A 25,509-nucleotide genomic window follows, 5' to 3' on the forward strand; every position below is an offset into this window, starting at 1 on the left:
GCCACACCCTTAGTCTAGGTGAGTCCCAGTTAATTTCATTTAACTTTTGTCCCGCATGGTAAGAAACACGAGACTAGACTAATAGTTACTTCAGTCTAGTCAAGTGATAGTGAGGGCAAACAAACACCTCTGTTAGGGCTAAATGTGGCCTATGCCTCTTGACTTGAGATGGCCTTAGTAAACCTAACTCCTTATAAACCTATACAAGGTTTGGACCCTCACCTAAAAAAATTTATTTTATTACTATCTTTAAACTATCACAAAACATGCCACTCAGTATCATAGTCTGATGGTATTTATCTTCACTTATAAGTGAGAGGTCTTAGGTTCGAATCTCATGAATGGCGGATTCGATACCAAATTAGGTTGCTCATTGTGTAACTTAACTGAACTCCCCCCTCCCTTTAGTGTAAAATATATCGTTGTACTAAACTATCACAAAACATTACCTCCTCATCACTATGAATAAAAATTAATAATCAAAAGAAACAATTTATAATATATATCTTATAAAAGGAAAAATTTATAACTTGTGCGGAGAAATCCTATAAAATGATTATAAAAAAAAAATTTAAAAGGGGCGTATGCTTCACGAGAAAGGACATCAAGATACAGGGTTGTAATACAAGCGATATCCTTTTTCTGGTCGAAACTTGAAGGTAGAAGCAAGACCACTAAGCAGCAGATATTAGATGTTGAGTGACTACATAGACTTCTGAAGAAGAAAGAAAAGCAATTGCTAGAAAGGTACCAAATCCCAGGTTCATCTCCTAGCAAATAGAGAGGTACAAATTCATCAACGATTCAAAGTATCCATATTATGAAGAATTTAACATTTCAAGCAGCAAAGTTAGCACTACGCAGCTGCAGGAATCGTAAAATTCTTGAAAGTTATCAGTAGCATTTCAAACCTGCACCAAGGACGGAGGAATGACATTAACAATTAAGTTTCAGCAACGGAGTCCAATAACCAAGGTTCAATGCAGGTATATCCAAAATTTTCATAATTTGAAAAGGCAACCATGCTACTGTCAAGCAAATATTACATGGTCTACTCTTAAAGACAGCATTGTAGAATGCAGAGTTCCTCAAGATGGCAAATAACACATTTCGGAGTTATCATAATTAGTATGTCCTCCTTTCATTTTCCAAAATTGGCGGTTTTTGAAGTATCGCCTTATTATTCTACGTCCATCTCATGAGTTTATGTCATGAACTTAAATGTAAAATCAGCAACCAATCTACATCACCCTAATAATTCAAGGTCCAGAGAAACTATCTCATCCCTGTAATTCTGATCATTTCTCCATACGGACAGTACTTCCCCGCTCTTCCTAAAACATAATGGCTCGTAGGGTAGACTTCTTCGTGAACCTGAGGAACATAGAGTTATCAACTTGGTCCATGAATAGAGCAATGGACTTCCCGTCACCTGAAACAGACAGTCGCCGGTCCAATCCAACCTGTCTAAAACACTCTGGCACCATTATCTCTCGAAATAACTCATTACCCACATCGAATGCCAATATGACGACTATTTGACAACCACCAGTTGTCAAACACTGCGCAGCCTTCCAATGAATAGCTCCATTAACAAAGGCTTGAGGTACGGGAGGTTCCACAACTTCGCATGCGGGATCGAAAGAAAGTCACTTTCTTATAGACGGGTTTGCATATTATGAAGGTATAACCTAATCGCGTTCTATCATCGGCAAGGAAGGCCAGCCCGTTACAAATGCCAACAACACGAAGAAATTTATTCCACGTGGGAACGATTGGAAATTCTAGCTTGCAATACTCATCAAAAGTATGGTTGTCATAATGCAAGGTGTAATGATCCTCTCTTGGCTTGCGATAACCAGCGCTAGGAACACAGTGGAGAAACAGGAGGTGAGTGCAATGATCCTCTCTTGGCTTGCGATAACCAGCGCTAGGAACACGGTGGAGAAACAGGAAGTGAGTGCCAAACTGGTTATTAAAATCGAATGCACGGCGGAGGTGAGTGCGAATAAAGCTAGGTTTTTTAATCATAGAATTCCATGGCTTGCACACCGAGGTGCATCTGATCAGAGATTTAGGAGGTAATCTAAGCAGGATATCATGTACGATTTCGTCAGGAAAATTGTGAATCATTGCTTCAAAATCCAATTTCGCTGCTGCAATTTCCAAAGATATAGATTAAGAGGGAATTTAATTACAACCCAATAATCTAAAACCGAGAACCGAGAACAAGAAAAGATCAAGGCAAGTGTTTTAACAGCAGAGTAACATTCATAGAAATTATAAAATAAACAGTAAAATCAAACCCACCAATGTTATAAGAAATAAGCTCTTAAAAACACCATAAAAGGGCTTCAGAAACTCACAATATATGATGAAACAAAAATGGTGGTGAAAGAGCGAGTATGGTTCTGCTGCTGCGTTGCTGAGCCTGAAAAATGGACGCTTTCGGGGTTTTAGGGCATTGCGTTTGGTAGGTGATTGTGGTGAGAGAAAGCCTCTCTCTCTCTCTCTCTCTCTCTCTCTCTCTCTCTGGTCCCTGTATTTATATGCCGGTTGCAGATTAAGAGCTTTATCAAGGTTTTATCAACGACTCATTTGGCGCGATAATTGTTTCTAATTTCTACTTTAGCCCCTTATTTATCTTGTCCTACCATTTTGCCCACTCACTAAACCGGCTGCTTCCATATTGACCGATTAAACCAGTTCATTCGTACTGTCACTCAGTATTAGAGTTTGATGGTATTCCTCTTCACTTGTAAGTAAGAGGTCTTAGGTTCGAATCTCATGGATGACGAATTCGATATCAAATTAGGTTGTTCATTGTGTGGCTTAATCGAACTCTCCCTCCCCTCAATGTAAAATATACTAGTTCATTCATACTAGCCGGATAAGTTGATTTACCCTGATTTTGACCATGGAAGAGTTTAATCAGTTCATTCGTACAAACTGTCATCATTTTTTGGTTTTGAGAACTTGTAAATCAGCTAATCAAAGTCAGACCAACGATTCATATGTTTTCATTTATGTTGTTTTACTTTTACACATGTAGTTCTCGTATCAGTTTGTAATTGGAAAGATGTGTGACTAATGCCTAGATGAGGATGTTAAAATCAAATGTCTAAAATCGGTTTGGTTTGGCTTTCTGTTAAAATCAAACTGGACCAAATTGTTAAATTACAATTAGTTTGGTTGCGGTTTTGGGGAAAACCAATTGAATTTAGACCATGGGCGGTTTTCGGGTGGATTGGATCGAAACCAAGGTTTCAAATTTTCATACCAAAATTTCAAGTCGGATAGAAATTTGCAAATTCAAATTATTCGGAATCGATATAATTTGTAAGTATCAGTGTACGAACTCGTCACAATGTATAGCAAAGGTGTTTTGGGTAACTCCTTACAATTTCCACCAAATGTAAAGCATTTTATGGGGTAAATAAGAGATGCGAGGTTTAACGGAGTTACACAAAAGTACCATTGTAGGAAGCACTACTCACTTGAGTTTTTAGTTAATTACGCAAAAATCCAAGGACTAATGCTCCAAACCTTTTTCTAATAAAATGCATCTATAATTACCATGTAAACAAACCATTTTTTTAATTTAAAATGACCAAGTAGGTAAACACCAGGCACCCGAGGGTTCATAAACTACAAGAAGCAACACAGAGAAAGGTAATCATACATCCACTTTCATTTTCTTCTAATATCGAACTCGAGTAAAGAGACGGCCACATTGCCCTGACTAAAACTTGTGATTCCTCGCCAAAAGATTTTGATAGTTGCTCACTAAAGAAAAATGAGGTATTTTGTAACTGAAAATAACGAAAGAAAAAGACGTATACAGAAAAACGAAGGTGGTCACTAAAATACTACAACCTAGGCGGTATTCTTTTTTCACTTGTTAAGTGAGATTTTAGATTTAACTTCCACAGGAACTGACCTATTGTGTGACTTAACCCAAACCTTCCACAATCGTTGCATCCAAAAAGGCCAAAAAAAAAAAATGCATTGACAAATACATCTAGGCCTCGTTTGGCACACCGTATAAGAGCACCGGATAATATTAATAGTACAAAACAGATGTTTGGTGAGCTTCATATTAAATAAGCACCGGATTATTTAATCCGGGCCCACTCATTTTATACACCTCCCACCCGCTTATTTATCCCAACCAAAACCTCTGTATAACTTAATCGGGTAGAATGTCCATCTCTCTCGCTCACTTCATCCTCCCCCTCTCTTGCTCACTTCGTCCCCCCATTGCTCCGCCACTCCTTCCTTCCCCAATAACACCGACCCCCGAACCTCCACATCTCCTTCGCCGCTCCCAGCAACCCAACTCCTTCTTTCTGCAGAATTCTCATAACTCGAGCTGCAAAACCCTAACTTTTCGAATTGGGTTTCTCTAGGAATTGCAGAGAATTATAGGACTGGAGATGTTTTATGAGTTTTTAGCTAAATTGTTCCCTGATTTTGTTGATGGATTTGGGCGATTTGGGGGTGGGACAGAGAGATTTGGGACAACTTTGTGGCTGCTAGGTTCTTCCTGCATTTGACAACTTTGTTTTTTTCTATTCTTTTTCTTTTCCAGTAATCATCAAACTGGGTTTGGGGGGGTGCAGAGAGATCTGCGAGAAAAAAAAAGATGATTTCACTTTTTTTTTTAAATTTTATTTTAAGTTTGATTTCTCTTATCCGGTATAATACCAAACACAGTATAAATAATACGGTCATTAATCCGATACTGCACCAAACGCCCGATTAATTTAGTCAATACTATCCAATGACTATTTATCTTATCCGATAGAAATAGTCAGTACAGTCCGAGTTGCCAAATGAAGCCCTAATGTCATATGAAAACGGTTGCAGGCAAGGCAGCAGGGAATTATATATGTATCAACTCACAAGGCAATAGAGGAACTTTCACTTTCTATTCTGTACACGGAAAGGAAAGCTAACGAATACACAAAAATAACATCCTCATTCCTTATCTACAGAGTCACAAAAACTAAACGAAGAGGGGGAGAAACAACTTTCAGCTGGTACAACTTTACAGTTGAGAACCGGATAATAACATCTCTTATGTTTTCATCAAATTTAGGGATTTGATAATGGTTTTGCATGACTTACAAGATTTCTGCCAACAGCAATATCGGTTGCCTCAGATCAACTTCTGGCATTACAGAAAACAAAAACCCGATTGCCCCTCGTTTACAATCTACCATTATGCATCTGTAATAACAGATAAAAATCAGAACTAGACTCATAAGTATCATGTTATGAAATCAGTACCTTCCACCTCCACTGTCCAAAACAAAAACATCGCAAGCTTCAGTCACGTATTAGTATTAAAGTAGGTTTAAAGGGGCAGATAGCACAACCTGTAAACTACTGAAGTAACCAAGAAGCACGACGAGAGCATAGTCTGTATAACTATAACGTTTTGCTAATTAACGAACTGACAGTCAGCAGTAAAATATGGTCACACCAATTTTACTATTGGGATAAACTAAGACATTATATCACCCATTACACCACTTCAATTTCAAAGAGTATAATCAAAATCGTCATGCCTTTTGGCAATTGGCAAAAGTTGAGGCAAGCCATACAAACGATTGTCCTATACTTCCATTAAAATTCTACTTGAATGTAAGTAATTTCAAAATTCAACAATAAGCATAAGTTTTAGTGAAACTTTGAGTTTACAGTTTACATATAAAATTTGTCAATCAAATATGACCAAACCATAGCTGTATGCCTTGAATCAATTTAAGTTTAATTCTAAAATTTGGCAATTGTTTAATCGATTTAAGTTTAAATGTGTGGGTGCATATATAGTCTTGTGCATGTGTAGATGCCTGTGAGTCCCAGGATACCAAATATAGAAGATTCATCACCCATCATTTAAATGGAGTGCAGGAAGAACAAGAAACAATGGAGTTTGAAAAAAGGAATAAGACAGTAAGACATGACCATTACCTCCATACTTCCATAAGACTTTGTCAGCTCTGGGCACACTCAAATGGGTGCAAGCTTCCTTCAGCAAACTCATGCATTCGAAAATGCTCCAAAATTTCAGAACGGCTGTACCTACCATATATGGCATTAGTCAGTGGAAGAAGATAAGATTCAAAGACAGGAAACCAACAGTGCATATATAACTGAAATGAAATCAAGAAATAGACTAGTTAGAAGATCTAAAATTCCGTGTGCACAATCATGGATTCATTTTTCCCAGCACATGCTCGTATTAAATTCAGAATTTAACGCATCATGTTGAGACTAAGTTTGGGGATTTCGGGTTAGACAAGTTTGTTATAATTATATTGTTATTGCAGAAGCACTTTCAGTCTTTGTAACAAATGGGATAATCATATAGAGTCGGACATTTTCACAAGTCTTACAGGATAGTCTCACGATTATGGCTTAATCTGCGCTGATTGGATTCCATGACTACCGAAATGTTAGCATTTTCTGGTCCCGCGGCTCCACCAGCCACAATAGATGGGACTGAGGCACTGGGGGTCCAAATCTAGAATAATGAACCAAAACAAATTAAACATAATTTTGTAATTCCAGACCACAGCCCACCCAAAAGAAAGAAAAGGGTTGACTTCATAATACCCACTTTTATTGTGTTGTCAATTCCACTAGTTGCCACAACACAATCAACCGGATGGCACTGTACACAGTTCACAACTGCAGAGAGAAACGTAAATATGTTAGTAAATAAAACTACTAAAGGAAGTTGGCAATCTCATTATTTTCCGTGGCAGGGGAAAACAATACCAGCTTCATCTCCTTGAAGCATTTTTATCAGTCTACCAGTTCGCTTCTCCCAGACAAACCATCTGCCATCATCACTTCCGCTAGCAACATATTCACCTGCAAATCAATATAGATAACAGTTCGATCATGAAATATTTATGACAACAACCAGTCTGTTTGAAAATCAAACTTGTTCTTTTACTTGAGATAAATGGTATAACTGATAAGTGCACACATAAGTTCCACTAAAATAAATAAACATAATCACCATTCGCACATGACAATGTCAGTATGCAGGGCATTAATGCAATTTTAATTATTTTGAAAAAATATTCTTTAAAGCAAGATGAATTACAAAAAAGACATGAAACTGACAAAATTATCAATGCGCCCAAGATCAGATCCCAAACACACAAATATATTTGAGGATATCATGTACATTTTTATGATGAGGCATTGAGGTAACTCTGCTATGTAGATTCATCTAAAGGAAGTAACCACACACTACCACAGCACATAAATATAGAAAAGATGCAGGTATTTGACCTTTAATACTATCATTCATTACCAAGAATGACCAAGTCCTAATAATATCAAGACTCAATAGCATTGTATTCTTAAGTAAGATCTACACCAAACAAATGTACCTCGCTGGCCAAGAAAGCTGGCCTGTTTTATGTCCGTTCCAACATTACAATGGCCAACATATCTCTGTTTCATATCAATAACTGCCTCAGGCTGAAATTTAAATTAAAAAAAAAAAACAAAGAAGAATGTATTAGATTAAAGAGATTTTATGGACGCTAAGGAAAAAAACAAAGAGGATCTAATTTGGTCCAGCACAAAGTTAATGCAATTCAACCAATAAAATAAAAGAATCAGTGCATGAAAAAAATGGACTTTTCTGAGCAAAGGGTGACAGACACCCTAGATTGATGACAGTCAAAAATGCACCTCAGACTTATTGTAAAAATAAAATAGAGAAAGAACAGAGAATATTAAGATAGAAATAAAACTAAACTAAGAACAACTTCCACTCTAATTTTATGTAGGCAATCCCATTCTCCAACATTTCCTCATATAATTGGAATCCTAAATAGTAAGACGCCAAGTTATCATAATTACATTTAAACATATAATTAACCTCTACATTAATTTTCTAAGCTTGTGCTTAAACCTAAAAAGAGAAATTGTCTTCTTGCATCCTTCATTAAAGGGTGTATGAAGACTTATCACAGAAAAGGGCAGAGAAAGAATCAGTGGCTGGGCAATGAATACCTAGAATGAGGTATAAAGTATAGAACAAATCACATAGAAGTCAACAACTTTTTTATACCATCCAACACAGTGAACCTATACTTGGACCAATTACACTAAAGATCAAAGAAGAAATCATAATCAATCCTCTACAAGTAAACAAAGTAGGAACACAATAAGATATAAATCAGCACAATAGCAAAAGATAATGCCAACAACACAATTGTATGTTATCAATCTGAAAACACCAAAGATTCACATCATAAGTATGAAAGCAACCTGATATGGTATTCTTTCATTTTGAGATGACGAAGAAGGGGATCCAGATGGGCCGTTTGCACCACCAACTTCTCTAGCAGAATCACTTCTTCGATGAATTCTCAAGTTTAAGCTTCCTTGTACAATGTTGGGCTCGATGTCATGCTCTTCATCACCTGAGATCGACGTTTCAAAGTCCAGCTCTAGTTCCTCATCATAATCAGAATCTTCTCTTTCAGATCTTGGACCATCTTGTGAAACATCACTATTACCCTCTGATCGGTAGAGTATGTCACTCAGAGATAGAACTCTTTCACCTCGAGGTTCAGACCTGGGTGCTCCATCATTTGGCTTACTATTTCTTTCAGATTCAGCTAGACATTAAAACAAACAATTACAACTGCATTACAATGAATCAATACAAAATATGCCATAAATTGATCTTTGCAAATCATGTTAATTCACAACGTATTCATTTTATAGGATATTTTTGGCTCAGTAATCCAACTACCATCACCGAAGTACATTGAATCTCTTAAGTCACTAATCCTATTATTAGTCCTCACAAAGTTAACTGAGTTGAACCAAGCAACGCAAAGAATCACTCCTAAGTGCTGATCTAAGCTGCACACCGGCCCTCAAGTCGCCATCGATTTGTTCAATTACATGGCAAGAGTGTGCAGGATGTGAAATAGGGTGTGCAGAAATCAACTCACCCATTCACATTATTTTAGAATAAATGAAGAAATCAAGGTGTTAACTGTTAAGGATTTCTGTGAAGAAAACTACAACAGTTTTTATTTTGTCTATTTTGATTTTGCCAAATATGGTTTCCCCAAGTAACGACTAAAATTTATCTTTATGCTATGAAAAAGGATAGGAAAAAAATGTCAAATATACTTGGTACTCTCACATCGAGGTTTTGGAAGTTGGCATGTCAAAGACGCCATGTCAGTGCTAACTAGAGACACTCATGTATGCATCCACAAATTATACAATATATCGAATTTAAAAAATAAATAAAAAATACTATTGTCATTCCAGTATGCTGTAGTTATTAAAAAAAAACTGGAACAAGGCTAAGAGGGAAGCACGATGTTTTAGTCCTAGTCTACTTAAAATGGTCAAATCAACACTACTGTGCTGAATAAAATTAGAAGCTGATCAATTGAAAAACTATTTGGGGACCAGGGGAATGCACAAGACACAAAACACTGAAAATCACAAACCTGCAGCAAGATCCCTTTGTACACGCTCCAATCGTTCTGCTACTTGAGAATTTGATGGAGCTAAAGATTGGGCTGCGATAGCAAATTCCAGAGCTTCTTTATGTTTAGCCAACTGCAAGGAAATAGCAATTACCAACCAAAAAATGCTTAACAAACACAAAGACAGGTACAAGTTTATAATTTCATCGCATTTCCTTGTTTCAGTCATAAACGAATAAACAGTTCCTCAGTTAGGAGAAAAATTTAGGCCCTCAAGAGAACAACATAAGTGAATAGTCTACGACAGATTTCTTAAGTAAATTATAAATAAAAAAAGTTTAATAAAAAAATTAACAGTAATGGAGCAAATCAAGAAAGAAGTAATAAAACAAATGAAAGTTTAATTAAATTTATTCGATTATAAAAGAGTCACTTTGTAATACTAATATTAGTCTTAGTAAAAAAAAATCATCATAAACCCAAGCCAACAAAAGTTTAGAGTCTAAGAACCATGCCAATTATACCCCTTCTATGTTAAACATGTATAAGAAACTTTTCAAAGAAAGTATAACCACAGATTTAAAAACCAAGGGTTAATCTAGTATTTTATAATAATTAAACTCAACTTCTATCGACCCATTTCTCTCTACCACACCCTATTTTGTCTCCTGTGCAACTTTCAATATATTGCAGTAACTCCCATCACACTAGTGTTTATAAATATTGGTTATGTCACTCCAGTTCGCTCCCTTCCCCTCTCTCCAAATGAAAAAAAAATGATTTGGGAAATTGCACTTGCTGTCAAAGCATATTAGGGACCAATAATTTATTAGGTTCAACAACAACAACAACAACAAAGCCTTTTCCCACTAAGTGGGGTCGGCTATATGAATCCTAGAACGCCATTGCGCTCGGTTTTGTGTCATGTCCTCCGTTAGATCCAAGTACTCTAAGTCTTTTCTTAGAGTCTATTCCAAAGTTTTCCTAGGTCTTCCTCTACCCCTTCGGCCCTGAACCTCTGTCCCGTAATCACATCTTCGAACCGGAGCGTCAGTCGGCCTTCTTTGCACATGTCCAAATCACCGGAGCCGATTTTCTCTCATCTTTCCTACAATTTCGGCTACTCCTACTTTACCTCGGATATCCTCATTCCCAATCTTATCCTTTCTCGTGTGCCCACACATCCCACGAAGCATCCTCATCTCCGCTACACCCATTTTGTGTACGTGTTGATGCTTCACCGCCCAACATTCTGTGCCATACAACATCGCTGGCCTTATTGCCGTCCTATAAAATTTTCCCTTGAGCTTCAGTGGCCTACGACGGTCACACAACACGCCGGATGCACTCTTACACTTCATCCATCCAGCTCGTATTCTATGGTTGAGATCTCCATCTAATTCTCCGTTCTCTTGCAAGATAGATCCTAGGTAGCGAAAACGGTCGCTTTTTGTGATATTCGCTAGATTGCTCCGGTCATTAGTGTGGATAAGTATATAAATGGATAGAGATAGGAAAGCAAACACAAGATGTACGTGGTTCACCCAGATTGGCTACGTCCACGGAATAGAAGAGTTCTCATTAATTGTGAAGGGTTTACACAAGTACATAGGTTCAAGCTCTCCTTTAGTGAGTACAAGTGAATGATTTAGTACAAATGACATTAGGAAATATTATGGGAGAATGATCTCGTAATCACGAAACTTCTAAGTATCGGAGTGTGGTGTCGTCTTGACTTGCCTTATCTGTCTCATAGGTAGATGTGGCATCTTCTCTGGAAGTACTCTTCCTCCATCCAGGGGTGGTATCTTTAACTGGTGGAGATGCACAAGGTAATGTATCAATTTCACTTGAAGCTTACTTGTAGTTTCAGGCTTGGTCAAGCGCGATACAAACCATGTAGTAGGAGTCCCCCAAGTCGCCGAGCTAGGGGGTCTGCTGAAAGAGGTGACAGACAAGGTAAGCAATCAGAGCTCCGACTGATTGTTCACCTTCTCCCCATCTTGCAGCGGCATGAAGGATAAAGAGAAGAAAAATGAGAAGAGATGATATGAGATACTTTTGCTTTTGAAGAAGTAACTTTCCACAGGCTTATTCTTGAACTGAGCTGGAGGGTTTTCTAGTTTCCTCCAGAGTATAAGGCCGACTGAAGAATTTGAGGGTCAAAACAAGTCCATCAAATCTAGAGTACGTTCCACCCTGCTGATATGGGATACTTTTGCTTTTGACAGAGTAATGGATGTATCGGCACGTGTGCTGTTACGCTTGTCTCCACATGCTTCCTTGTATCCTTCGCACTTGCCCTATCTGTTCCTCAAGCAGATGCGGAATCTTCCCTGGAAACATAAGATGTTGAAGATGAGTACTCGAGAGCAATGCCAGGTAAGTAATCAGGTACGGGGTTCCAGGCAGTCAGTTCCTGGCTGGAAGCTTGATTCCAAGTGCTGACTGATTGCTCTCTTTCTCCTTGTCTTGCAGGGAAAAACAAGGCCAAAGGAAAATACAGGGAAAAAGCATGATATGGGATACTCTTGCTTTTAACCCTGATGATATGAGATATTCTTGCTCTAGTATAGCTTGTTTGCAGAGGTATTATCGGGGGGAAAGAAAGCTGAATATTTCGAAAGGCTTCGTTGGGAGTGCCCTCTCAGATATGATGAAGGGTTGAGCATTTTTGCAGGTCTGCCTGTCCGTTGGGGATGGAGGTCGACATATATAGGAGTCTCCCTAACAACAAGTAGTAATGCTATTCCTTTACCCTGCTTGGTCATAGCACGGTAGTGGGAGCTGCCAGTTTCACATGTTTTAACTCTGTCAGAGCACTTTGAAAAAGTGGTCTGTGGTATCTGGCTCTCGAGATTCGGAGAACGATGCCTCTTCGATTTTTGAGAAAGCAATCATGCTGGGGGTCTGGCTCTCGAGATTCGGAGAGCAGTATCTCTTCGATTTTTGAGGAAGTAATCATGTTGGGAGTCTGGCTCTCGAGATTCGGAGGGCGGTGCCTCTTCGATTTTGGAGCAAGCAATCTTGTTGGGAGTGTTGTCTCGAATGTGAGTAAAGGTTGGGCATGTTTGCTAGTCTACCTTGCCACGAAGCACAAAGGTTGACACACAGGGACTTTCCAATTATCCAGCAATGGTACTGTTCCTTTACCCTCACTTCGATTTTGAGAAAGTAGTCATGTTGGGAGTCTGGCTCTCGAGATTCGGAGGACGGTGCCTCTTCGATTTTGGAGCAAGCAATCTTGTTGGGAGTGTTTTCTCGAATGTGAGTAAAGGTTGGGCATGTTTGCTAGTCTACCTTACCACGAAGCACAGAGGTTGACACACAGGGACTTTCCAATTATCCAGTAGTGGTACTGTTCCTTTACCCTTGTAGGTAATAATATGGTAGCTAGACCTTCAAAATTTATGTGTCTAAACTTTGTTAGTGCTGTTTCTTTGCTATTCTTTTACCTTTCTTGGTCAGAGCGATGTAGTGGGAGCTGCAAGCTTCACGTGCTGAAATTTGGCAGAGAACTTTGGCAAAGTTATCTGTGATACCCATGAGCTAGTGTTGCGTGTGGGAAGTGGGTGATTGAACAGTAAGATTGATGTGCTTTCTACTTCACCAGAAGTCTTCGACAGAATGCCCATAATTTCTGCAAAGCTGAGTGTGCGTGTGACAGGTGCTGACAAGGCTAGAAAAGTAGGTGCCTCTTCGATTTCTGAGATCGGCCCTCGTGGTCTCTGAGCAGCCCAGCTTTTGAGAAAGCGAGCGCCTCTTCGATTGATTCGGAGAACGATGCCTCATCGATTTTTGAGAAAGCAATCATGCTGGGGGTCTGGCTCTCGAAGATTCGGGGAGCAGTGTCTCTTCGATTTTTGAGAAAGTAATCATGTTGGGAGTCTGGCTCTCGAGATTCGGAGGGCGGTGCCTCTTCGATTTTGGAGCAAGCAATCTTGTTGGGAGTGTTTTCTCGAATGTGAGTAAAGGTTGGGCATGTTTGCTAGTCTACCTTGCCACGAAGCACAGAGGTTGACACACAGGGACTTTCCAATTATCCAGCAATGGTACTGTTCCTTTACCCTCTCTTCGATTTTTAAGAAAGTAGTCATGTTGGGAGTCTGGCTCTCGACATTCGGAGGACGGTGCCTCTTCGATTTTGGAGCAAGCAATCTTATTGGGAGTGTTTTCTCGAATGTGAGTAAAGGTTGGGCATGTTTGCTAGTCTACCTTGCCACGAAGCACAGAGGTTGACACACATGGACTTTCCAATTATCCAGCAGTGGTACTGTTCCTTTACCCTTGTGGGTAATAATATGGTAGCTAGACCTTCAAAATTTATGGGTCTAAACTTTGTTAGTGCTGTTTCTTTGCTATTCTTTTACCCTTCTTGGTCAGAGCGATGTAGTGGGAGCTGCAAGCTTCACATGCTCAACTTTGGCAGAGAACTTTGGCAAAGTTATCTGTGGTACCCATGAGCTATTGTTGCGTGTGGGAAGTGGGTGATTGAACAGTAAGATTCATGTGTTTTCTACTTCCCCAGAAGTCTTCGACAGAATGCCCATAATTTCCGCAAAGCTGAGTGTGCGTGTGACAGGTGCTGACAAGGCTGGAAAAGTAGGTGCCTCTTCGATTTCTGAGATCGGCCCTCGTGTTCTCTGGGGAGCCCAGCTTTTGAGAAAGCGAGCGCCTCTTCGATTTCTGAGATCGGCCTTCGTGGTCTTTGAGCAGCCCAACTTTTGAGAAAGCAAACGCCTCTTCGATTTCTGAGATGAACCCTCGTGATCTCTAAGCAGCCCAGCTTTTGAGAAAGCAAACGCCTCTTCGATTTCTGAGCAGGCGCCTCTTCGATTTCTGAAGCTCCGTCGAGTGCAGATTTTTATAGGGGCTGACATTAAGTTCCAAAGCACATTTGAATCTCCACCAGTAGAAGCTTCATTCTTGCACTTCTAAGATCTTGATTTGTCCGACCTCTTCTCTCTTCAACACCTTTGAAAATGTCTGGCCCCTCCGACCGTCGTTTTGACTTGAACCTTGTTGAAGAGGCAGCCCCGCCTTCTCCAGACAACATATGGCGCCCATCCTTCGTCTCCCCTACTGGTCCTCTTACCGTTGGGGATTCCGTGATGAAGAATGATATGACCGCTGCGGTGGTGGCCAGGAACCTTCTCACTCCCAAAGATAACAGACTACTTTCCAAACGGTCTGATGAGTTAGCTGTTAAGGATTCGCTGGCTCTCAGTGTTCAGTGTGCAGGTTCTGTGTCTAATATGGCCCAACGCCTATTTGCTCGAACCCGCCAAGTTGAATCATTGGCGGCTGAAGTGATGAGTCTCAAACAGGAGATTAGAGGGCTCAAGCATGAGAATAAACAGTTGCACCGGCTCGCACATGACTATGCTACAAACATGAAGAGGAAGCTTGACCAGATGAAGGAAACTGATGGTCAGGTTTTACTTGATCATCAGAGATTTGTGGGTTTGTTCCAAAGGCATTTATTGCCTTCGTCTTCTGGGGCTGTACCGCGTAATGAAGCTCCAAATGATCAACCTCTGATGCCTCCTCCTTCTAGGGTTCTGTCCAGTACTGAGGCTCCAAATGATCCCCCTTCGGTAACTTCTCTTTCTGGGGCTCTACCGACTGCTGAGACTTCTCCTAAGCAACCTTTGTGAAGGCTCCCTCTTGTGTATTTATTTTGACTCATGTATATGTACATATTTGTAGCTTATCGGGGATATCAATAAATAAGTTTTCCTTCATTTCAACGTACTGTGTTAAATACACCAAAGCCTTCTTCGCTAAGTTCTTTGAATTTTCTTTTGTTGAAGCTTGTATGTTGAAGCTTTCTGAGTGGAGCATGTAGGTTGGGGTAGTGTTTCCTTAATTTTCCGAGTGAGGAAAACTTCTCGGTTGGAGACTTGGAAAATCCAAGTCACTGAGTGGGATCAGCTATATGAATCTTAGAACGCCATTGTGCTCGATCCTGTGTCATGTCCTTCGTTAGATCCAAGTACTCTAAGTCTTTTCTTAGAGTCTCTTCCAAAGTTTTCCTAGGTCTTCCTCTACCCCTTCGGCCCTGAACCTCTGTCCCATAGTCGCATCTTCTAATCGGAGCGTCAGTAGGCCTTCTTTGCACATGTCCAAACCACCGTAACCGATTTTCTCTCATCTTTCCTTCAATTTCGGCTACTCCTACTTTACCCCGGATATCCTCATTCCTAATCTTATCCTTTCTCATGTGCCCACACATCCAACGAAGCATCCTCATCTCCGCTACACCCATTTTGTGTACGTGTTGATGTTTCACCGCCCAACATTCTGTGCCATACAGCATCGCCGGCCTTATTGCCGTCCTATAAAATTTTCCCTTGAGCTTCAATGGCATACGGCGGTCACATAACACGCCGGATGCAATCTTCCACTTCATCCATCCAGCTTGTATTCTATGGTTGAGATCTCCATCTAATTCTCCGTTCTTTTGCAAGATAGATCCTAGGTAACGAAAACGGTCGCTCTTTGGTATTTCTTGATCTCCGATCCTCACCCCTAACTCGTTTTGGCCTCCATTTGCACTGAACTTGCACTCCATATATTCTGTCTTTGATCGGCTTAGGCGAAGACCTTTAGATTCCAACACTTCTCTCCAAAGGTTAAGCTTTGCATTTACCCCTTCCTGAGTTTCATCTATCAACACTATATCGTCTGCGAAAAGCATACACCAAGGAATATCATCTTGAATATGTCCTGTTAACTCATCCATTACCAACGCAAAAAGGTAAGGACTTAAGGATGAGCCTTGATGATATCCTTGCCAGGATCATAAATCCGATTTTCAATATTTAACCTAATAAATTATTAAAAAAACCAATAATTTATTAGGTTAAATATTGAAAATCGGATTTATGATCCTGGCAAGGATATCCCGATTATATAGGAAAAGGCAACAAGTTTAAACACATTGTTCAAAAACAAAAGGTTCTGTTGCAATATTGCATCTTCTGGAACACATTAACTTGGTAAAAATTTGGTCCTCTTAATCTCAACCCGTCCTGTCCAACAGAATACTATAACACGACTCTAGACGTAACAAAAGGAAAAAAAAAAGAAATTTGGCCAATTGGGAAAGTCAAGATGACTGCAGAGAAGATAGTAAAAGGAGGCTGGATTAGTCCCAACACTTAGTGACAGCAATGTATGACTAAACCAAAATCATAGTCAACAACAGGAAGCACCACAGAATTTACCTGCGACAAAGCTTTGGACATATAGTAATGAGCTCTGTAAGAGGAGCTAATGAGCCTCCGAGCATTATAACAATCTCTTATAGCCATATGAACATCATTTTTCCACTTGCGCTGGAAAAAAAGAAAAAAAGAAAAAAAGAAAGAAAGAGTTAAGTGCCCTTCAACTAATGAATATGTTTCCAACCAAGTAACTTCACATGATAAAAAATACCTTAAGCAACAATGCCGCACGAATACAAAGGCAATCATGCTTTAGTGTAGGCCCAATATCACAACCGTTTCCATCCAACACCTCATTGCACGCTTCAATGCCATAAAAATAATCTGTCCCCTCCTCCAAGGCTCGCTCAGCAATTTCAATTAGATTCCTGCACTTCTCAAACTGAAACAACTATATTATATTAGATAAGCCACAAATGGATTTGCTAGAGAATACCAGCTACTACCAATTCCTTTCAGACAAAATAAAAATGACTAGGATGCAAGTACAACTAAATAAGAAAAGACGCACACCCTAGCAGCAACGTTGCCTCTTTTGGGAAGACCATTTCTGAACACATTGGATGCTGGTTGATGCAGTTCGACACCATTGAGTATAGGACTGAAGCTGGTTAGTTTCAAAACATCTCCAGAAGTATACTGCATAGCACTCTCACCAGCTGGAATTGCAAAACCAATATATATTGTTTAGCTGGAATGTACTAATATGATACAACCAGATGAAGAGAAAAATGACAAAATAACAAAGTGAGATCAGAAATTTTTATTGTCAACTTGTCATAAATAGTCCAAGCATAACTGGACGTTCATCTGAATCAATGATAAATTAACCAACAATATTTTTATCCTATAACTACAACTTTGCTACGTAAATCACATCATTTAACTGCATAAGCAAATTATTTTGAAGGATAATTAACATACCATGATTTACATTCATCAAATATACGTGCTCCCCACTATAACTAAGTAGAACCTCTTCTCCATCTGGACTAAATGCAACATGAGTCAAATGCAAGCTAGCACGTCCCTGAAAAGAAAAAAATACTTTCCTCAATATATATTTGATAAACCAATTGGTATATACATTAAACTTGGGCATACAAATCAAACATTCAAAACTTCCGTCAACAGTTTCTTCTTGCCCTCAGGTTGTATGTGGTGGGGGGAGATAATTAGGATAGCATGAAAACGTTTATCCTTCAAAAGTAAAAAGGAGTAAATAACAACTAAAAGAGTCAAAATGTTCAGGGGTCAGAGAAAAGAAGTTACAACTGAACACTAACAGTTTTCCAAATCATATCCACAAAAGCCCGAGCAAAAGTTCCACATAAATTTTTCTGTTAAAAACTGTAACATCACTGACTGAAAATATAATCCATAAAAGAAAGTACAAGGCATCCAAAAGTTGTAGCAAATAGTTTGATGCTAGCACAACCAGCATATATTTTACCAAACAAAAACAGGAATCTGAGTTTTTATGAAGACAGGAAGCAGTTGAGTAATTAAGAACTTTGCACTAACACGTTCGGAGAGATGCATTGGACAAAAATAGTTAACACAAGGAGGTGGAGCTGTCCGTTTCCGACAGGATGTCAGTGGTGGCAGCATCCTTCTATCATATAAACGGGCAAATGCATCACTGCAAACATTCACGACAAGAATCAGTTCAAATTGAAGAGTGGCAGGGATGTTAACAAAGTCATTGCATTAAGAACCAACAACAACAAAATACCTCCCACCAACTAGGAGTAAATGAGGTCTAGTGGAACTGATATCACAAGATTTTAAAGAAAAATTTTGCTTGGGGGGATCAGCAAGTGACTTCTTTGCTCCACACCGCAAGTCAAGCTGCCATTAAGAATATATTTGAAAACAATGATTTCCAAAGTATTAGGACACACAGGTAAATAGAAAGCACCTAACGTTCCAGGCTGCAAAAGAATGGTATACTAACAAATCTACACAATTTTTTTGCTAAAGGCAATTTTAATGTGGACAGATAAAGCTCTCTGGTTACATCAAAGAGGTGAACTACAATTAAGATTCGAGCATATCTCGCAAAGGACAGAACTACAGCAATTAATTTGAAAATTGTACAATATTTAGTAATGACCACAAAACAGAGCGCACTTTTTCAATGATCAAGCTGTTGCCCACTAATTGGGCTCTTTGACTCAGACTTGCCCCAAATAAGATTCCTTAATTTAGGCTTCCCATGTGAGTCTCAATGGAGAAAATTCATCAATACTGTATTGTAAATACATTTTGAGAGTATTAGAAAGAGAGAAAAAAAAACAAATACTCACTGACTTGAAGATTTTAAATAGTAGTTCATCAACCCAGACATATTACCAATCAATCATGGACGTGGCACATTTGAGAAACAACCTCACAATCAAAAGAACAATTTCACATTCCTACTCTGGTGACAGGTAAAGATAGCTACTATCATGTATTGAAAATATGGAAATAAGGTTTAGTTTTCACACAAATAATATATACACATACTACTAAGTCCTATTTTGCAGTAAGTGATGATTGATGAAACTTGCATTATTTTTCATAGTTACAAGGACACATCAGGAGTTTATACATATCCATTCGTCGCAAATTTGTAATACCAAGTAGTATAGATAAAGTTGGATTCTACAGCTTGTCAATGGCTTTATTTACTGGTCGAGTATCAATTCAAGATGAAATTCCTTAAGAACATTAACCTTCATTATTATAACTTCCTTTTCTGTGGATGCTTGACAAGATGCTAAGGAATAATTTACATCTAAAAGTTTGATGAAATTGTCACAAAATAATGAAGTGTCATATTTCCTTGACAACATTAGTTGGATATTCATTTTCAAGAAATCATCACCATAGTAAAATGTTATATGGAGCATGATCAACTAACGACACAAAACTAATGATTTTTATTTCTTACAAAAAAAAAAGAAAAAAGCTAATGAATTTTATATCACGGAATGAATTTTTAACAAATTTAATTTGTTGATGCAATCTTGGATTTAATTCTTCTGATGATGACCAATTATCAAATTTAAGCCACTTCGATGTAGCCTTATTCCAGTAAGAAGGTTTGATTTCTAATATAAAAATGTCAAAATTTCCTAATTCTAATATAATATATATGGAATGTTAGTTATTAGAATGACCGAAAATTTGGCATATGAAGTGAGCATGACCAGAGCGTTAATCTAACTGTTGAAATTCAATAAAAAAAAGTCCTACAGAAACCTATTGAGGGCACAAAAAATATAATGCATGCCTTCTAAACTATCATAGAAAACCAATAGGTGTTTTCATCTCCAAATTTAATAGTCCGGTTTTCTTATCCTTTATATTTTCCACCCTCTGTCCTGATACTAGCACTTTTGACTTGCTATTACTTTTTTTATTCATGCAAATAAACCCCAGTTTAACATTCCCTAATCCCATTCAGAGTTCCATCTAATTTTACTATCTGAGTTTACAACATGACAAGTTGATGTTTTCATGTTAAATTAGATGAACTAAGATCTAATTAACATAATTACTTACCAAAACATTGCGACATTCTTGATTAGTGGATCCAGCAGGTGGGCAAGAAGTGCCCTCTCGGAAGTCATGCTGTCTCAAAGTTCCATCTTCACTTGCACTCCATACCACATTGGGATTTCCAACTTCAACCTGCCATAAGAGGCAGGCGGAAACTATGAGACAAATTCGATACTCATAAAACCAAGAACAACCCAAAACATAATTTTCTTTTCTTGTGTCAATATAGATACTACACAAAAATTTGACGTGAAATTTCTGTACAATCTGGAATCTTACAGCTAACTTTTTTACTCTTCTACTATGGCATTGATACACAGCTGATGGAGAAATAGTATTATCATCAGTTCCTCTCCCACTTAAACGAGACAAATTAAATAATCGAACCTGCAAAAAGATAAGTTTAAATTATGTTCAGTATTTAAAGTCTAGGCATAGAGTGTTCACATTCACAGTTTATAAATGTTTAAACATTACTTCTGCATCTCCAGCTCCAGAGACCACAAGCTCATCAGAAGTTTCAGGGACAAATTTTGTACAAAATATGTTCGCACTGTGCCCAGTCTCTATAGAATGCAAAAGCTTCCGACTAGAGTAGCTCCAGATATTTATCTGCAGAATATGGAGGCATTAACAACTTGGTCATGATGCAATACATATACAGCTGCATTTCACTAATATACATCTTCACTTTCCCTTTAAGAAGAGTTACCAAGCTTTTGACTTCAACAACAAAAGCCTATTCCAATGGAAAAGAATGCTTAACTTCTCTTCAAGCACCATATATCCCATCCATATTTCATCTTTGCAGAAGTAGTGACATAGGGAGCAATGTATGCAATGTTAAAACAATTCTCAATGAAGAAATACATGTGATCCACCAGATATATTATCTCAATGGAATTTAACACATGTATCCAAGTCACTAGGATGATTCTGCATCATAACTAGGTAGAATAATATTGGACACCATGCTAATATCATATTCCGTAAAATTTTACAATCCCCTTCATGTATGGTGGTTCTATCCCTGTGCTAACTATAAATCATTTGGGAAATGTTATAAGTAATATCATGGAATTAAGTAGTTAACATACCCGTGTGTCATCTGATCCAGACATTAAAAGCGAGCCATTCGAATTCCAAGCAATGGAATTAACACAACCTTGATGCCCCTGTAGAGAGAGCGAATCATAAAATGATAATTATAGAAATGTAAACATATTTATAAATAAAACGTCACCAATTTCTAACTCAGTGGATTTTTTTTCACAAATTACATCAAAGAAGAAAAGCAAACATAGGAAATAAGCTAAAAGATAAACTATGACAAGTCTCTTCAAATTGAATATGCAACAGCCAAATTTTTGTACTTCCAAACCATAGCTCCGCACCGAAAGCTCAACAACAGAAATCATACTATGTACCAAAGAAATTTAAGTACCAATCAGAGTTCCACAGTTGTTCATGCACGTAAATGCAAAGAATGAAGTTTCAACAAAATGACACACCACAGTCTACACTATTTCCATCTGTTTAAACTTTAAAACATTTATGGCACGATATCTCTCATGCTGAAAGTGCATCGGGGGACAATGTGATATGATGAACCTCTCAGTAAGACGACTAGGTGCTCTGAATCGTACAAACTGAAAAATCATGACTTCAGCCCATGTGCAGAAGTTTGGCTGTCAGTTGTCAACCCTCCCCCTCCCCTCCCTACCCCCCCCCCCCCCCAAAAAAAAAACACCACACACAACACTCCTAAGTTCAGTAGGCTGCCTGGTGCCATTACAGTCTCAAACTCATCCCGAGACAATTAAAGTGAGTCTCTTAAGCAGAGTACAGTTGAGGTAGTGTCTCGCCCAATTAGCAGTTCAATTCAACCTAGTCCATAAACCAAAATCCTGAAAGAAAAATTGATCATATTTCAAATGAAGTGGAGTTACAGTTGTTTAACTAGTTTGTGGTTGAATCGTGTTCCCTCTAACTGTTAATACACAAGTAACAGCTGAAGAACCAGAATGGATAATTACAACTAACAAATTTCAATTGCCTTAGAGCATCTCCAAAGGAGTTAGCAAAAAGTTTTTTTAAAAGTGTCATTTGCTAACTCATTTGGTACTTTTATGCTACTTTAAACATGTGTCTCTTCAACGAACTCTTCAAATTTGATCTTTCACTTTAAAATATTAATGTATTAACTTTATTTTATCTTGTGAGCACAAACTTTAGTTCTAAACTCTTGACTAAACAATAATTTTAACTAAATATATTGCGGAACCCAATTTGAAGTAGCAATTGATCTTTTACAAGGTGAGTTGCTAATTCTTTCAATTTGCTAATTGGGTTGCTACCCCCGTTGGAGATGCGTTTTTCCTACGTGACATTGCAAATTAGACTTTGCTACCCAATTGCTAACTCCCTTGGAGATGTTCTTAGATCATCACATATGTCACCTCATATCACAAGAATTCACATTTACTACAAACCAGGGCAGAAGAAAACATTAACCGCAAAAGAAATGAAATGCCGAAAATAAAATCGAAGCGAACAAACCTCCAATTCTCTTTCCTGAGAAAGCCTTCGCACCAACGACGAGTGCATCTGCAACCTGTGATTGGCATCCTGCAAACAGCACGCAAAATCATTCACCCAATCTTCACAAAAACAAGAAAATCCATGCGAATTGCGAGCCGAAATTTCCAAAACGCGAAAGAGGGAAAGAGGAAGAACATACGGGCCGAACGTCGACGTATCGTCTCGCAATCAAGTCGTGGATGTTGCCGTCGTGAAAAGGGACGCCTTCCATTGAAGAGAGAAGAGCCGAAAACCGAAACCAAAAACCGAAACGCGATCGTGTACCAGTCCGATGATCTTCAGTAAGCTGCTTGCAGAAGAAGAAGCGCTTCTTGATTCTCCTCCTCGTCCAATTTCTAATGTTTCCTACACAATTTATTTTATTTTATTAATTTATGTCCTTATATATTTTCTAATGTTTTTTATATTATTATTGTCTAGAAGATTACAGCATGATGCTGTCGTTTGGGAGTGAGATCGACGGCTGTGAAACGTCTGGGGGATGTTTAACCGCCGTTGATCTCCTTTCTATTGGCGGTGATTGATATGGTTGAAACTGGACACGTGGGACCCGCCGTATCGTCATGTATTGTTTTGAAGCGCCAAGTGTGGTCAGGGATACGGCATGTCGTTTCCGTGAGTTCTGGTTTCTGGACCCATTGACCCAACGCGACAGGGCTTGGGCTGTGTTGGAAACTCGGAGGATGGACCGTTCACAGGAGATTTGGATTTTAAGTAAAGAGGTTATGAATTTGAGATTCTACGAATTAGATACCCGTCATCTTTTTTGTATACCTGCGAGTTACGAGCATTAAAATTTGAGACTTAATGAGGTTAATTTTTTGTTGTATTTGCAAATCGCCCAACCTATTCGAGAGATGAGAGCTGTGAGCTGCCAAAATGCGGAAGAGAGGGGAAAAAAAAAATATATATATATATATATATATTTTAAATATTTTGTTTCCACATGGCGCAAAGTTGGCTCCACATCATTAAAAATTAGGATTTTGTCACGTCATCACTTAACGATTTATTTAACATAATTTTTAATGGGGGTAGCATATTGCAACAAAATGTAAACTCCTTGTATGATATTCCAACGTTTTAAAGATGATATATGAGGTTGCAAAAACGTAATTTAACATTTTTTCTTTCTTTAATAATGTTTAAGTGTCTTTGATTTTTTTTTTTTTTTTTTTTTTGGTCAAAGGTAAGTTTTATTACCAACAATAAAAAATTACACAACAAAGGCCCAAATATAAGTAAGCACAAAGCAAAAGCGAACCTTCCAAGCTAAACAACAAGAGGCCAAACAATGTTGAAGCCCAAAACTAGAAACAAATTGAAAGAAAAATCGTGAATTCTGCTACCACCGTTGCTACAACACTACATCTCGATCAGTCACCAATTGAAAGAAGCCAGTGGGATTGCCACGAGTGACACTGATAACAAACGCAAGCAGAGAGAAGGTGGTGGTGTGGACACCCGAGCCTGTGTGAAGACTGAAATTCTTCGTACATTTTGTCGGTAAATGTCTTGGTAGAAGATATAATTTCTTGAAATTGAGGTTTATTCATTTTTAACTACGTACATAACTCAACAAGAAATTTTCTTACCTGTCTAATTTCTAATGATTAACCGAAACAAATTTCGGTGAAGAGTAATTGCAGATCGATTTGAGATGTGATAAATGAAGGACGGAGGCAAGTATGAGGGGTGGAGAAATAAGTGTATGAAAAGACAATGTCAGAATTGTGGATAAGGAACATGGAGATGGGATAACAAGGGTTAGAAGAAAGAGAAGGTCAAACCTGAAGGCATAGTCTAGTAAGATCTACGGCTATTAGGATTGAAGAACAAGGTAGATCGGAAGGGAAACCATTCACACCACTGTGAGTAAAAACTCTCACAAAGAGAGAGAGTCTCTCACACGCAGAGAAGGTAGATGCCTTTGATTTTTAAGTATTTGGTTTCTTTTACATTTATGTATTGTTTTTAAATTTTACGTATTTTAGTATAAAATAGTAGTTTAATTAACAATACATTGTAGTTGAATGTGTAAGTTATGTACTATAGTATTTCTTAGGATGCTAAAAGGTAATAAAATATTGAGAGGAATAAAATGTAGTCCCTGCACCATTGAGGATGAACATTATTGTCCGTCAATATTCCTTGAAAATTATCTTTTTGTGTTGTATTTAAGAACGTTGGCAAAATATAACCAAACCATTAGAGATGGCCTTAGAAGTGTTAGTTTGAATTGTTGTGCTTTGAAGACAAAAAAAATTGATGGTGCTTAGGGGTGGGCACGGGCCCAAATTTTGAGGAACCGGACCTTACCCGGCTCGTTTGAAACAAGCTAGGTCCACGGGTCCAATATCGTTGACATCGCCAAAGCTCACAGGATTCTGCAGAGAAGATCTAGAAATTGTCCAGGGTTAGAATCAACTCTATTCCTTCACCAAATTAAATCAAAACCCTCCAGAAATGATGGAAATATTCTATTACATTCAATCCAAGAAGACTTGGGTTGAAATTGGTTTCGGACTCGACAAAACTCAGCCGGAGTCCATGATTGGTTTCTGAAAAAAATGCTCGTAGGCATTCAGGGGTTAAGAATCCCAATTCCCATTTAAATTTCACTCAAAATTCATGTAAGA

General features: G+C 38.3%; 1 protein-coding gene, 1 long non-coding RNA gene and 1 pseudogene across 5 annotated transcripts; 1 reads left to right on the forward strand and 2 right to left on the reverse strand.

The window, feature by feature from the left end:
* Window positions 1-981: 981 nt before the first annotated feature.
* On the reverse strand, window positions 982-2,529 carry LOC126602045 (F-box protein At3g17710-like; annotated as a pseudogene).
* A 2,348-nt stretch (window positions 2,530-4,877) lies between these two features.
* On the reverse strand, window positions 4,878-23,232 carry LOC126603725 (protein ALTERED SEED GERMINATION 2-like). Of its 4 annotated transcripts, none has more exons than XM_050270672.1 (20): window positions 23,010-23,232; window positions 22,829-22,897; window positions 21,367-21,444; window positions 20,747-20,881; window positions 20,549-20,656; window positions 20,273-20,401; window positions 18,456-18,571; window positions 18,245-18,362; window positions 17,645-17,750; window positions 17,234-17,379; window positions 16,932-17,102; window positions 16,721-16,831; window positions 9,513-9,624; window positions 8,305-8,657; window positions 7,416-7,506; window positions 6,790-6,885; window positions 6,629-6,699; window positions 6,405-6,532; window positions 5,980-6,084; window positions 4,878-5,232 (listed from the first exon to the last, which is right to left on the reverse strand). In XM_050270672.1, the coding sequence occupies exons 1-19, from the start codon at window positions 23,079-23,081 to the stop codon at window positions 6,003-6,005; spliced, it is 2,292 nt and encodes a 763-aa protein (XP_050126629.1). In that variant the 5' UTR covers window positions 23,082-23,232; the 3' UTR covers window positions 4,878-5,232; window positions 5,980-6,002. The 4 variants fall into 4 exon arrangements, 2 of the variants coding, with proteins under 2 accessions (XP_050126629.1, XP_050126628.1); XM_050270671.1 differs by having other exon boundaries at window positions 5,980-6,090; XR_007616361.1 differs by lacking the exon at window positions 6,405-6,532.
* Window positions 23,233-23,854: 622 nt separating this feature from the next.
* LOC126603726 (uncharacterized) lies at window positions 23,855-25,015 on the forward strand. The gene is made up of 2 exons (XR_007616362.1): window positions 23,855-24,376; window positions 24,509-25,015. It is a non-coding gene; the product is annotated as an uncharacterized LOC126603726 (long non-coding RNA).
* Window positions 25,016-25,509: the final 494 nt, after the last annotated feature.

This window comes from Malus sylvestris, chromosome 15 (genome assembly GCF_916048215.2).
Source record: "Malus sylvestris chromosome 15, drMalSylv7.2, whole genome shotgun sequence".
NCBI lineage: Eukaryota > Viridiplantae > Streptophyta > Magnoliopsida > Rosales > Rosaceae > Malus > Malus sylvestris.

Coding starts and splice junctions, on each gene's coding strand:
- LOC126603725 (XM_050270671.1), bottom strand. CDS start 23,081: ATGGAAGGCGTCCCTTTTCACGACGGCAACATCCACGACTTGATTGCG. Junction 17,103..17,233: donor GAGGCAACGTTGCTGCTAGG/GTGTGCGTCTTT, acceptor TAGTTGTTTCAG/TTTGAGAAGTGCAGGAATCT. Junction 6,091..6,404: donor CATAATCGTGAGACTATCCT/GTAAGACTTGTG, acceptor CATATATGGTAG/GTACAGCCGTTCTGAAATTT.